At 34.9% G+C, this 14,104-nt stretch overlaps 1 protein-coding gene across 18 annotated transcripts in view; it reads left to right on the top strand.

Annotated features, from left to right (window-relative positions):
• Window positions 1-14,104, top strand: part of Tm1 (tropomyosin 1) — a 38,424-nt gene that overhangs the window by 18,618 nt on the left and 5,702 nt on the right. For 5 of the 18 annotated variants that reach the window (XR_967456.3, XM_011633899.3, XM_011633905.3 and 2 more), the window contains 6 exons: window positions 2,815-2,948; window positions 5,548-5,665; window positions 8,800-8,870; window positions 10,317-10,392; window positions 10,771-10,833; window positions 11,899-11,968. Coding sequence is in view for 14 of the 18 variants with exons in the window: in XM_011633899.3 (XP_011632201.1) it covers window positions 2,815-2,948; window positions 5,548-5,665; window positions 8,800-8,870; window positions 10,317-10,392; window positions 10,771-10,833; window positions 11,899-11,968 (532 nt within the window). In the remaining 4 variants the exon portion in view is untranslated. Of the gene's footprint in view, window positions 1-2,814; window positions 2,949-4,969; window positions 5,088-5,547; window positions 5,666-8,799; window positions 8,871-9,715; window positions 9,787-10,316; window positions 10,393-10,770; window positions 10,834-11,111; window positions 11,175-11,898; window positions 11,969-12,645; window positions 13,264-14,104 lie in introns of those variants that run through there. The other 13 variants (XM_089079431.1, XM_011633904.3, XM_011633893.3 and 10 more) reach the window with 8 other exon arrangements.

Raw genomic sequence — 14,104 nt, forward strand, 5'->3', positions numbered from 1 at the left:
CTCTACCAATATCACGTGAGCAAAATAACATTGTCCATCGCGATTCTTTTCAGCTCAGAAAGTTGACTTTGATTACACATGCACACTGGACAAAAGTAAGATAATAAAGTTAGGGATCTTATTTGTCCGTGGGATCTCTCGGATTTTTATAAATGTGTAAATTATTGCAAAGTAATGATTTTTAAATGATTTTTAGAGAATTACTTCTTGGAGAAGAGAAACAAGAGAAGAGACTGCCATTTTATCTTAAGTCACTTGTCCATTTCAAGTAAAAAAAAAAAATGCTTCTTATTTATTGTTCAAATCGATCATTTTCGTTTCCAAAACAAAACTGTGATTTCCGATCTTTCACTTCGATTTTGTGTCGTTAAAATATCAAACTGTTTAACGTCGATCCAATCTGAAAATATATTTGATTTATCAAGTTATCACCGATCCCTAATAATCGCCGTCGTTCAGACTGCAGGACGAATTAAATGGATCGTGATGGAAGGCTACGAAAGGGTCGGGTGAAGCGGAAGTTTGGCATACTTACCAGCACTTGCTATGGACATCGTCGATGCGACGACCTGTTCATTCGGCACAAGTACGAATGGGCGTGCCGATTTCCTCCAAACACAAAGTTGCATCGAGTCGGTTAAAGTCATACAAAAGCGTGCGTAACGTTGCGTAGAACAGCGACGAAGAGCTACGCCGGTTGAATCCCACACTCGTTGAACCTTCGTTAATTCGTTGCGGAAGTTCGATGGTAGCAGGCGAAACGCCCTACCGAGATTATAGAATAAATATAAATGTAAATGTTTTTTGTACGCGATATGATCTCGCGAAGCAATCATTTCAAAACGTCAAACAAAGAAATTTTGTAAAGAGAAAAATTTTATTACATTGTACATTACATACATTTGGATTTTATTTTGTGTAACCGGGTGTATTATGTTTTTTTTTTTATATTCTTAATAAATATCGTATTTTGTCGAAATGATACTTGACAAAAGAAATGATATATCAGCATAATTAGTAAGAAAATGTTCTCGTTATTTTAATAAATACATGCGTATATAAATTTATAAATTATTTATTTCATCAATATTATTCATTATTTAGATTATTTTCAGTTAGACTGATATTATTGATACAACATATTTCCACACATCTCGTGCAGCATCTCTTGTCTTAATTAACAAAATCATTAGAAATTATAATAACAACACTAATAATAATCAAATTATGATTCGTCTGCGCGGTTTATAATATCGTTACGTTTAGATGATTATGCAATCGTGCTGATGTCAGCAGTTCGCTGACATCATCCCCATAAAATCGACATAGGTGTGCCGAAATCCATGAATACCAAGTTCACGCACCGATAATAAAGTAACGTTGTAAAACGAAACGTTCTTTGCGTACGGGATGAATCAGGATCATTTACTAGATGTACAATCGTAGGCAGGTGCAGTTAACGAGGACAAGGGCCTCAAATTATATACGCGGATACAGGTGTAATCGACCGTTAAGTAATTTACATCCGTCAAAATTGCACGCTTCGCTTAGTCTCATACCAACAAGATTACAAATTATATATATTTTTGAAAATAATTGATTGAAATCAAGCCTTCCTTAACGATCTAAAATTAATTAACATGTATTAATTTTGTAATACTAGCTGTAATGATTGAAAACGGAGAGATATCATCTCATTGATAATAAATACATGATTGCTTCTGTTTTTATAAAAGTGATATCAATCAATGATAGATTTATTTAAAGCCAATTAAATCAACTTTGTCAGAATTTTATTTCAATTTTGCTAATTAGATCTTTAAAAATAAGCATTTTGTTAAAAAAATCGTAGCTGATTTTATTTATCGTCTGAAATATTTCCATGACGAACGTTATAATTACATCAGAAATCCAATCTATGCTCATATCGCCAATATGAAATCTAGAAGCGTTTATCGCGAGCGATATCCCGGCGTATCATTTGATGAGCGGTGAAGTAACGTGTGTTTACGAGTCAAAAGTTTGGTCGATGACGGCGATGATCCGTTCGATCCGATTTTATGCGACACGTGAGATCATCCCGGGATCATTGGTATGCACGCAGAAATCTTTTCGAACCTCCAACTGCGAGTGCTTTGTTACGACAAACTCCGATCACGCTCGGTACGTTGCGGCATTAGATTAGATATAAGATCGTTACTAATCCAGCATCGACATGAGTATAATTACAACCGTTGTGTCGATAAGCCGCAGGAAATAACAGCGGATTAATTGTTTCATCTTATATTACTTATATAAATATAAACTACCTCAATTATCGTCAAACTTGGCGAGATATTTTTTCATATATGCAGCAAAAGATTATATTATCTATTTGCTAATTGAATATATAATTGAATTACATTAATTAAATATAATTAAATTACATTAAATTACATAAATAATAATATTTAATATCATTAAATTTAATAATTATTGTATTTTATTTTCTTCAGTTTTTATATTATTTCTAATAAAAATTGTCTAACACATACATTTAAATTTCAATTGTTAGTTTTTTATGATTATTGTCTTTTGTCTTTTTATTTTTTTTCAATTCATTTATTCATTATTATGAAAATACGTACATATGAATGTATGCAATATGTACATGAATGTTCATAGTGTAACAAATTTGAATTTGAATTTAGTAAGTGCATAAATCCATAAAAATGACATTGTTGTTACTACGTTTTTGCTAAGATATAAGACTAAAAATTACAGATTTTTTTTAGCCTATATTTTACTCAAAATGGATTTTCTTGTGTGTTACAGGCTGAATCTGAAGTCGCCGCCTTGAATCGCCGTATCCAACTGTTGGAGGAGGACCTCGAGAGATCCGAGGAACGTCTTGCCACTGCCACTGCCAAATTGGCGGAGGCATCGCAAGCTGCCGATGAGAGCGAACGGTAAGTGTCCGCTATCATGCAAACAACGAAAATATTGCAAATTTTTTTTATTTGTGCGAGTGATCATCTTATATATTATCCACAATGAGCAGTTATCAATAAATGAGAGAAGAAAATAGAAGAGATGTAAATATGTAATATATATATATATATATATATATTTTTTTTTGATGATTATTTTAATTGATATTATTTTTATGATAACGAAAATACATGTGTGTGTGTTTTGCGATAATAAAAAGTAGCTGCTCATTGTTATACATTTTCTCTTTTATCTTTTTGAGAATGATTAAGAGTGACTCAAATATTACATATGTACAATTAGATTTTACATGAGATTTCTTTATATTCTTATTGTCAAGCTAGTCAATTATGAATGTTGACCTTTAATAAATGGATAGTTATTGAAATATTTATAAAAAGACAAGATTTACAATGCTTTACACTTGATCATTCTTATGTATTATGTACGAATAATTCTAAATTATCGAAAAATTAATTACAAATGAAATGCAAAAGTGATATAAATTAATATTCTTACTGTTTCAATTTTGTTCTATTTTATAAAATTAAAGCTAATAAATTCTGCATATTATAATATTTTGTAAGATTAGTGTAATTACATGAAACGTAACAATTCTTTATGACCAGAGATTCTTTAATGTCAAAAGTAATGAAAGATATAAAAGTCTGAATATGTAAATATTTCAAAATTTATATATAATTTATATCACTTCTGCTATAAATTTATTATGAGTATTCTTTACGCACATATTATAACGTAATAAATATTATAGAAAATTTTATATATAATAATTCTGAGTGACAGTTTTAATATTCCTTTTTTATTTTTAAACTAATTATTTCTCGTAATTATTTTTATATCACCTTATATATTGTAAAACTTGATCCAAGGAAAAAACTGAATGTCTTTTGATTCCTCTTTTCATGACTCAATTATTGAACTTTGCAACGTTACAATTTTGTATGACTAACATTGTGCCAATTATAGAGCCAAACGTAATAGTTCTTTTATTCCAGTTACACATATATATTATTATGATAAGTGCAGAAATTCGCACTAATTATTATATCAATTCCGCTTTCGATTATAGATATACATGTACAAAGAGATTGCCTAATTATTGTAAAAATAGCAGTCAATTATTAATGTATATAATTTAAAAGATAATATAAGAAAGAAATAGTTTGCAATAAATTTTTTCTTTTTGCATTCGGAGATGTCTTTGAAATGAAATCGAAATGAAATCTTGTGGATTTGAAATACCACATCCTGACTTATTTTTTGTAACGATATCACATCCGTCATGACAATGATTTACTTGATAGTACTCATTTTCTTCCTCTACAATCGAAAATAATTTCTGAATTCTTATTCTTTTACATTAATTATTTATTATTTGAAAAATAATTAAATTTGTATTGTGAAAGAATTTGGAACATTATATTGTTTCAATTCGATTTGATTTTTATAATTTATATTGATAAAGTGCGTAAAGAGTACTGAATATAAAGAATGGTCATTAAATACATTTGTAATTTTTTGAAAATCTAATTGCTGATTATGATTTCTTGACGACAGTACTTAAATGCTTAAAATAACGCCAGGGTTGCTTATCGTCGTTGATAACGAATGACGTGTACATGCTTTATACTTCTTATATACGATATATACTTTCTCACGTACGAGAGAAAAATTATTAAATATTTTCTTTAGTATGTATATTATTTTTATGATTTATTATAAAATATAGAAATATATTATTTATAGTTTATCACAATAGTTTATCACAAAGGAGAAATTGAAGTGCGCATTGTCTTTGTAACTGAAAAGATTAATTAATATTCAAACAAATTTGGAAAGTTACAGAAAAAAATTAAAAATTGGATTTTATAAAAAAAATTCAAAATTAGTTGATGATCGGGGAATGTGTAACAATGATCATTCTTTCAACGGCGATTAATTTGTTTCTAAAAATCGACGAACGATCGATCATTAGGATACGCAAGGCCCTCGAAAACCGCACCAACATGGAGGACGACCGAGTATCCTTGTTGGAGCAGCAGCTAGCACAGGCTAAACTGATCGCAGAGGAGGCAGATAAAAAATACGAGGAGGTGGGTCATGTACCGACGAAGAAAGCGAAAAGTATAAGGGCCAGAGAACCCTTTATTTTCCTTTGTCGGAAACGAACTGCCAACCGTGTTTGAGACGTTAAGGCAGTGACACTTTGCGATATTTTGTTTTCGCAAATGTAAAAATATTTATCTACTATTTACTCGAACATCTTCATGGGAAAAAAATAAAAAAAATCTCTGCTAAAACGGAATTTTATCTTCGCCTCATTAGTAATCTCTATAAGAAAAAGATCGTCCAAATCTGTCTGGTAGTTCTTTTCCGGGATTATCTTTTAGGAAAACATCACAAGTAGTAGGCCGCCGTTGTGAGCTGAGCTGAACAGGTGTTCTTCAACCAAGTCATCCAAAATGGATTTTCTATCTTTTTAATTTTAGCCCGCTTGTATAATCAATTTTTTTAACCGTGAACTCTTTCGTTCGACATGTGTCCATCTTAAAGCGCCCGCAAGATTCTCGAGAATCGCAGCTTGGCAGATGAAGAGCGTATGGACGCCCTCGAGAACCAGCTGAAGGAAGCCAGGTTCCTCGCCGAAGAAGCCGACAAGAAATACGATGAGGTTCGCGCGCCCGCGACTACTACTGTCAAGCGTGTTGGATGCAGTGACGATGATAATCATGACGATGACGGTTCCTAGTCGATAGTCAAAATAGTGCCTAACCCTATAACTCTCTGTCTTCTCTTTGTGTGCTCAAAAACAACCGTGATTCGATATGCATCTCCGTCGCGAGGAGAGGCGCGTGTCTCATTCGTTAATTCGTCGGTCGGCCGAGATTCGCGTTAGAAAAACGGGGCGGGTGGTTTATGCGCGTCGCGAAACAAGGGTTCCTATCGATCATAAGAAAGTTGAGGAGGTACGGAGTTCTGCCTTACACAGTGAAATTTCGAGAAAAGCAAGGGTAAACCGTGAATCGTCGATCTGTGATTGCGATCTGGCCTGCGAGTAAAAGTGAAGTTTTTATTTTTTTTTTTCTTTTCGAAGAGTTTTACATGTTCGCGACAGTGCAGTGTTCCAAAAAATCGGTCTTTTCATCTTGTTGTTAACGTATAGAAGAATTTAGAGATCTGTAGGAATTACGCGAGAAGAAACGGTGACAGAGAAAAAGAGAGAGAGAAAGAAAGAAAGAAAGAAAGAAAGAAAGAGTGGTGATATACGTATGAGAATGCAGTGTTTTACCAGCGCATCTCACGTAAAATCGGGTATCTGTGATTTCCAAGTGTTTTTTCTCGGTTACGATAAAAGCTACGATAAAACGTCTCAAGTGCCAGTTTCATAAATAGAGTTTAATCCTGTTATTGCTACATATATATTCCTGTTGTTAGATACTTCTAGATTAGAGACGGCCGCGCGATCGAGAATTCGGAGAAGTTCGTACGCGCGTTTATGATAAAATAATTCGATCCCTTCGGCGGATATTAAAATCGTCATGGTGATTGGTCCGTATGTTCGGTCTGTCGCTCGCTTCTCCGAGACCGGCCTCGTTTTATTTAACAAAAGTATCGTCAATTGTGTTGTGATAATACCGCGTGAGGGCTTTATCGCGGCTCCGCGGCTCAACGAAATATGGTGCTGTTTTTGTCAAGCTTGTCTTTTACTGAGACGAGCGCGTTTCGCTTTGCTGGAATTCCGAATGTGATGCGTTAAAATAACGAGAGAGTTGTGATGGTAGGTGTTGGTCGTGACAACGTTGAAATTACGGTGACACACGCTTTGTTATTTATCTACTCAGAGATTACAATATTATCTTGTTGAGATAAGATATCCCAACGAGATTCGAAATCTTTTCCCAGCCATGCTGCATGATACGTCCATTATTGCAAATTATATGATCTATCAATATAATTTTAATTATCTAATCTTTATGTATACGTGACACACATATTCATATCTCTTCTCCTTTTTTGCAATATTAATTCGAGAAATGTAAATTTTATTTATTTTTAATCGCATTTTATCATTCTTTGATTTAAAAAAATCTTTGCAAATTGATAGTTATCGGATAGTTATCGGAGAATTTCTCTCTTCGATATTTTCATCAGAACTTGTAGACTCACCGTAACTTCAACGAATTTATCTCCTCCATCCGATGACGTCCTGTGCAATTTGTTAAATCATCGTTAATTAATAGTATGCGCAAAAAACTAATCGTGTGCGAGAATTTATCCTGTTGCATTAATCGAATCGTCTATTTTTTATTTAATTATTTCAGTAGATAGATTACCTTCAATTGCCTATTTTGATCTCTTAATTAACGACCTAACTGCCTAACCGTTACAGAAATTGACAGAGATGACGACAAGTTCTAACAGCAACTGAGTGTGCCGATATCTTCGTTAATTTCATTTTTTTGCATATATGTTTAAAATGACTTATTCGTCATTCATTCGCGAAAACGCGACGCAACTCCATCGTAAAATGATTTAAATATTACGAAATCGATGAATTTTGCTGAAACAATTATAAGTTATCATAAATTAAAATCAACGACGCGATTGAGGTCGATTTCCCGTTTTCTCAACAATGAAATCTTGAACGAAATCTTTTTTTCATTGCCTTGGGATCACAATTGTTTCTTTTTATCAAGTATCGCACGAGTCAATCGCAGAGCAATTATACCGACTATGAAAAGTCGGATTGATGCGTCGATTTGTTACGCTGAATCTCATTCAACGTAACAAACGATTTTATGTCTCGCGCAGAGATCGTTCATGATAACTGTAACAAAAAAAAAAAATTTGTTAAATGATAGAGATACGAGCGAGAAAACACGAGGCCCAAATCCATACAAATTACAAATCTTTGTTTAAATTTCTTTGGGAAAATTTTACGATCGATCGCGTCGCGGTTGTGCGAAAGTTGTACTGCATGAGTAAAAGATCGTCGTAAAACAGAGTTACAATCGGCACGTGTAGTCACAGCTAACGTATGTCAGCCACTGCTGAAAGATGCTAAAAGTTCCACTCTACGATGGTCTTCTTCTTTAGCGTGACTACATTGCTCTCTTACATGCGCTTGCGAGCCCATCAGGAATGAGCTGCAATTTGCGTGACACGACTTGCGTGTTGTATCTCTGATCGTTCGTTGCTCGACGGCGTGGCCGATTGGAAGAAGCTACTCATTTGCGACCGTTCAAAAAGATTGCTCGGAGAAAATCGGCGTTAATGCAACAATTTAGTCTGCCGTCTTAACGACATGTTTTAATCCGAGTGAAATTTTGGAAATATGCTTGAGCGTACGAAAAGTGGAATCGCTCGTTGAATTTTGCCAAGAGGCTGCATTAAAAAACGATAAATTTTCTCCAAATAGCTGCACTTGAAGCTTATTATCGCATTTTTAATTAAGAGATGCGTGGCTCTTTTCCTCCTCACTGCAGTTTTGCATGTCCGCGGGTTAAAGTGCAAATGCCACCGCGCGAATACTGTGAATTTCCGCGAGCTCGTCAGCAGACGCTTACGGAGCGCATACGGAGAGAGAGAATCTTCGTGAAGATCGTAACTCTTCCAATCACGGCTACGACGGCGATGACGGCGACAACGACGACGGCGACGGCGACGAGACGCCGGTGTCTCGCCATCCCGCCGCCTCCGGAGCTTTCAGAGGCGGCGAGGTCGCCGAGAAGGAGGAGAGGGAGGAGGAGGAGGTGATGGAAGGCAACATATGTTAGAAACCGTATGTGTGTGTCGTTTATACAGGTCGCCCGTAAATTGGCCATGGTTGAGGCCGATCTAGAACGCGCCGAGGAGCGTGCCGAGGCCGGAGAGTCGTAAGCATCGTTTTATTAGGCATCTTTTGCCCAAAGTGCGAACGATCCCGTGGTATTTCTCCTCTCATCTCACCCAGCCGCCCCCTTTCTTTTCGCATCGCATTACGCAGATCGCCGAGCGTGCTTCGACTCGCTCCCGTAACTTTTGACAGCACCGTTAGCCCAACGCGTCTGTCGGCGGCGGCGACGACGACGAGGAGGAAGATGCGGGAGTATCCCTTAACCACGCCCGTGTTCATCTTGCACGATAACGATACTTTTCGTAATCGCATTCCACCATTAAAGAGCTGTTGTGAAATGTATCATTTAAGGTTTTTTTCCCCCTAGTGAAAAGCCAGGATTACGAAACCGTAAATTTAATTGTTAAGATTATCGTCCTATAGAAGCTTATTACACAATATCCCGATAGTAATAATGGCTTTTTTACGACACCGTCTACATCCAAGGGAAATAGACCAAAATTATTACATTGAATTATATCAAATTTCGGTTGATTTTTTTTTTTTTTAATATGCCTATAATATCGAAATAGATTCGAAATTTACTTGTCATATTTAATTAGCTGTTCTTCACATGTCTCTTAAAAATTACCTATGGATGTGGTCTTACATGTAATTTTAGTTAACGTTGTGGCACACAATGCACTCGACTAATCTTTCTTAAGTTGGTTCAAAGGAGTCCTAGGAGCCAGGATGACACCGGATTTATATGTGTCTCTGCATGCTAACACCATGCTAAGCTATTTTTTTTTATTTTTTTTATTATTATTTTTTTTTTATTACTATTTTGTGCCCACTTCCATCACCTTTGCTTTTGTGCATGACACGTGTGGCTGTTGATCACAGGTTGCCAGGAAACTAGTCATGATGGAACAGGATCTTGAACGCGCCGAAGAGAAGGCCGAACTTTCCGAATCGTAAGTGCAATCACATGCATGTGTTCACCGTATCCCTTTTCTCCTATCGTGCAACACTATGCGACTCCTTTGCCGTCATTCGCTTGTTACATCCTTCCAGAAGTTTAAATTACAGACGAACATTTCAATATATAATTTTGAAAAATGTAGAAAAACAAAAAATTTCTCACCAGTAAACAAAAAAATTAGATGTTACGGTAGAAACTTAGACTTTAGATATTCTCTTTTATCTCTAATAAGCCTTCTGATTGGCTGTGAACCACTTAAAATACTTAAAAGTACTTTTATCGATAAAGGAAATTTCAAAATATTTGAATTTTCCTTTATCTTAATTTTTAGCTCGCTTTTTGAGATAAATTTTATTAATTTACTGTACGTCATAATTTCTTCTTAAATTGATACAATAATTTAAAAACATAAAAAATATGTATAAAAATATCGAAAATGTTTGTCTGCAATTGTGATATCTTATTCTTACGCGTTGTAATGATCCACAAATTTCAATATTAAATAGTTAATTAACTTTACAGCAAGATTGTCGAGCTTGAAGAAGAATTGCGTGTCGTCGGCAATAACTTGAAGTCCCTCGAGGTCTCCGAGGAAAAGGTAAATGATTCATTTTACGCGCCATGTATAACATAATCAGAACGGAACATATAATTCCGTGAATTATATCGCCTTCCCAATTCTCATTTTATATTACAATTATTTTCTTAATGAGCAATTAATCCGTGCCTAAACTGTCGGAAAATATTATGGATAGAAAGTACATTAAGATATATACCGTTTTTATAATATCTAATAATTTGACCGTAAATTATAAATTATCCAAGAAATATGTGCCGATAATTGGACCGAGCGTTAATCGTAATAAATTTTGAGATAAATACATTAAGCGAGATTATAAGATGTTTTATAGCCAGCGCGTCCTGAAAAAAAAAAAAATCATCGTATGAGAAATAATATTTACGTAATTGTACATAGGCCAACCAGCGCGAGGAGGAATACAAGAACCAAATTAAGACCCTTACTACACGTCTAAAGGAGGTAGAAATCCTTTGGGAGTGTCTTGCTTTGCATTTTCTGATGAATGAGTGATCCATCCTCGCGTCGTAGGTCTTGCCACTAAAATATTAACTCGCGCGCCCCTATCGTTTTGCATTTGAATCCTTTTTTTTTTTTTTTTTTTTTTTTTTTTTTTTTTTTTTTTTTTTTTTTTTTTTTTTTTTTTTTTTTTTTTTTAAGAAGTAACTAAATGTTCTTTTCTGCGTGTGATGAACTAACGAAAGCTCGTTTTGTCTTTTGTTGTGCTTGACTAAAAACAGGCGACGCAACGAGAGGAGACGTTCGAGGGCCAAGTGAAGATTCTCGATAGTCAATTGAAAGAGGTAAGTGAAAGCGAACAGGATTATGATGATTATTATGAAGTAAAATAAACGTATATCGGAAAATTGCTACTTTCATCTCGATTATATTACTAATAAAACGTAGTAAAAGTATGTATAAAATTGATGTAAGATAAAATAAATGTGATGCTTAAATATGATAAGTAACTCCAAGAGAAAATAATTTTAATTTGCTAATTTGTACGTAAAGTATAAATCTATGAAAAAAACACACATGAAACTTTCCGTGTAAATATCTAGAAATCTAGATCGCACGAGATACGAGATAAATACAAACGTGTCAAGTATCGTAAGTTTCTTTTTTAGTCAGTGTATAGTCCGAAAAAGAGAGAGAGAGAGAGAGTGAGGCATTGTTCTCGATAATAGCATATTAATCGTGCAATACAGTGTGTCGCAACTAAACCTTTCAAAGCCTAGATTTAGATTCATATGCAGCTGCGGTCATGTGTGACGTGAAATTTGTTTTACTTGCATGGCGTGAAGCGTTTAATAGTTACTGATTATTAATTATCTCAACGATTTCAAAAAAAGGAAACGAAACGAAATGATTAAAAGTCTTATTGAATAATATATCTAACTCATGCATATTCCGTAAGATAATTAAAATGAATAATTGTTTTTCCTTTTTCTATTTCTTTCTTTGAAATCGATGGATAATTTCATGAAAGTGCGAATTTCCTATTGATAAATTATTATATTTGCGTAGGCTGAGGCACGTGCCGAGTTCGCGGAGAGATCCGTGCAGAAACTCCAGAAGGAAGTTGATAGGCTCGAAGGTGCGTATGTTAAAAAGGAACACATATACATTGACATATTAATTATTTTTATTCTATTTTTTTTTTTTTTTTGTAATATGATTTATCCGAATTCAAGAAATTTTTGAATATTTAGATTTTTTTAAATAAACACATTGACATGTGTTAATACAGACACTTTTTATCTCAAATATGATTTTATAATACGAATTAAATTTTTTATTATGCGGAAAGAGAAAGAAATTCAGGAAAACAGGCCTTTGTACAGGCTGATAAATAATCAGAAATCATTTTCTATTCAAGTAGCTAGGTTTTTAAAGAATCACCATGCATACTTGAAAAGATTTGAACTTCTGATATCAATTGCTTGTAGACCAAAACAATATAAAAAAACAATGATTAACTGCTTATGAATTTTATAATGGACCAAAGAAATTAGTAACAAGAATGTTTTTATCTAGAAAGCTCAAATTAATTTTTTCTTAATTTATCTTAATGAATTTTTCGAATTATATATTAATGATATAACGATTCGACAATCGTAAAGGATACCCTCCCATCTTTTTACCGTGTGTGTGTGCGTGTGTGTGCGCCATATTTTATTTGCGTATTGATCCATCTAACCGCCGAAACGCAGTGTGTTACGCTCGCGTGTGGCTTGCCGTGTGTTACTTCCCTTTAACCAGTGATCTTTGCAGACGACCTCGCAGCCGAGAGAGAGAAAAACAAATTGCTCCAGGAAGAGATGGAAGCCACCCTGCATGACATCCAGAATATGTAGATCGTATTTTTCGCGATGGACGAAAAAACGCATAACATAGAACGTTTAGAGAGCGAGAACATCCGAGAGAGAGAGAGAAAGAGAGAGAGAGAGAACGAAAGAGAAACAAATGCCAGCAAATAGCAGAACGGCGGCAACGAGAAGTGAATGAGAAACAAACACGTCGTTATGGCGCGAACGCTTCGTGTGTGGTGCACACTTTAATATTAACGGATAAAAATGCAGTCTTTAGGCTAGCCTTATACCCTCCATTACGTCCATCCGCAATACGTGTACGTATTATGCGTGTTTGTATGAGTCGAATGTATGTATATATGAGTGTATGCGTATATGAGTATATGTCGAGTGTCGCGTGTCTATTTGTATGCGCGTGATGCAAGACAGAGACTGATGTAGGATGAGAGGAAGAGAAGAAAACGCGCGCGCGCGCGCGCGCGTGTGTGTGTGTGTGCGTGTGTGTATATGTGTACGCATGCAAGAGGAAGCATAAGGAAGATTATAGAATGAAAGAATCGGTATACGATAGAAGGAAAAAGGAAGGATGTAAAAGATAGAAGAACAAGAAATATGACGAAACAGACGACAGAATGATTCCGTATGTATAATACGAAGTTATTTATATTCTAAATCTGATTTTAGCTTTGAATTTTAGTTTAGTCTCTGCCTTTAAAATTTTTAATTCAAGGAAAACTGAAGCACAGTTACGACTGGTTTGAGGCATCTTCCATCACTGCGATTTAAATTCGTTACGAAAACGATTACTGGCCGTGGGAGGAATAAATGAGTAGAAATTAGAGAGGCGGAGACTGAAAGAAACAGAGTCGAATCGAGACGGACCGAATTGTTTGTATCGAGAGAAGAAATTCGAATTGGAACCAATTTTCTCGAGCGTGATTTTTTATGCGCCAAAGACGATGTTAAAAAAAAGTACAATCTATTATATAATTATATATATAACATTGTACTATATATAATTATATATAGTAAACTGCGCTCGACTCATCTCGCATCTAATGTCGGGTTCCCATTAAAGATAAATCGATTGAGTAACAAATCTTTTAGAAATGACTTACGAAAATTTTTTTTATTCTTTAATTGATACTCCCAGTCGAGCATTTCATCGAATTTGCGCGTACTTCTCCCGGTACAAAAATACGCGTGGCAGGCTTGTATATAATGGAGGGAAACAAAGTGCTCATTTACTTTTCGCATAGTTTTACATTCCGCATTCCACGCGGCTCAGCTCGCGCGAGAAGAGATTCGTCAGTTTCTTTCATTTGTTAGCTTTCTATCGGGATATCTTCGCGTCGCGTTATCTTCTCATTGCCGCCGATGAAAGCAAAGACGACGAATGCAATTAGAACCGTGCATTTAGG

Source organism: Pogonomyrmex barbatus, unplaced genomic scaffold (assembly GCF_055798465.1).
Source record: "Pogonomyrmex barbatus isolate J1 unplaced genomic scaffold, ASM5579846v1 scaffold3, whole genome shotgun sequence".
Classification (NCBI taxonomy): domain Eukaryota; kingdom Metazoa; phylum Arthropoda; class Insecta; order Hymenoptera; family Formicidae; genus Pogonomyrmex; species Pogonomyrmex barbatus.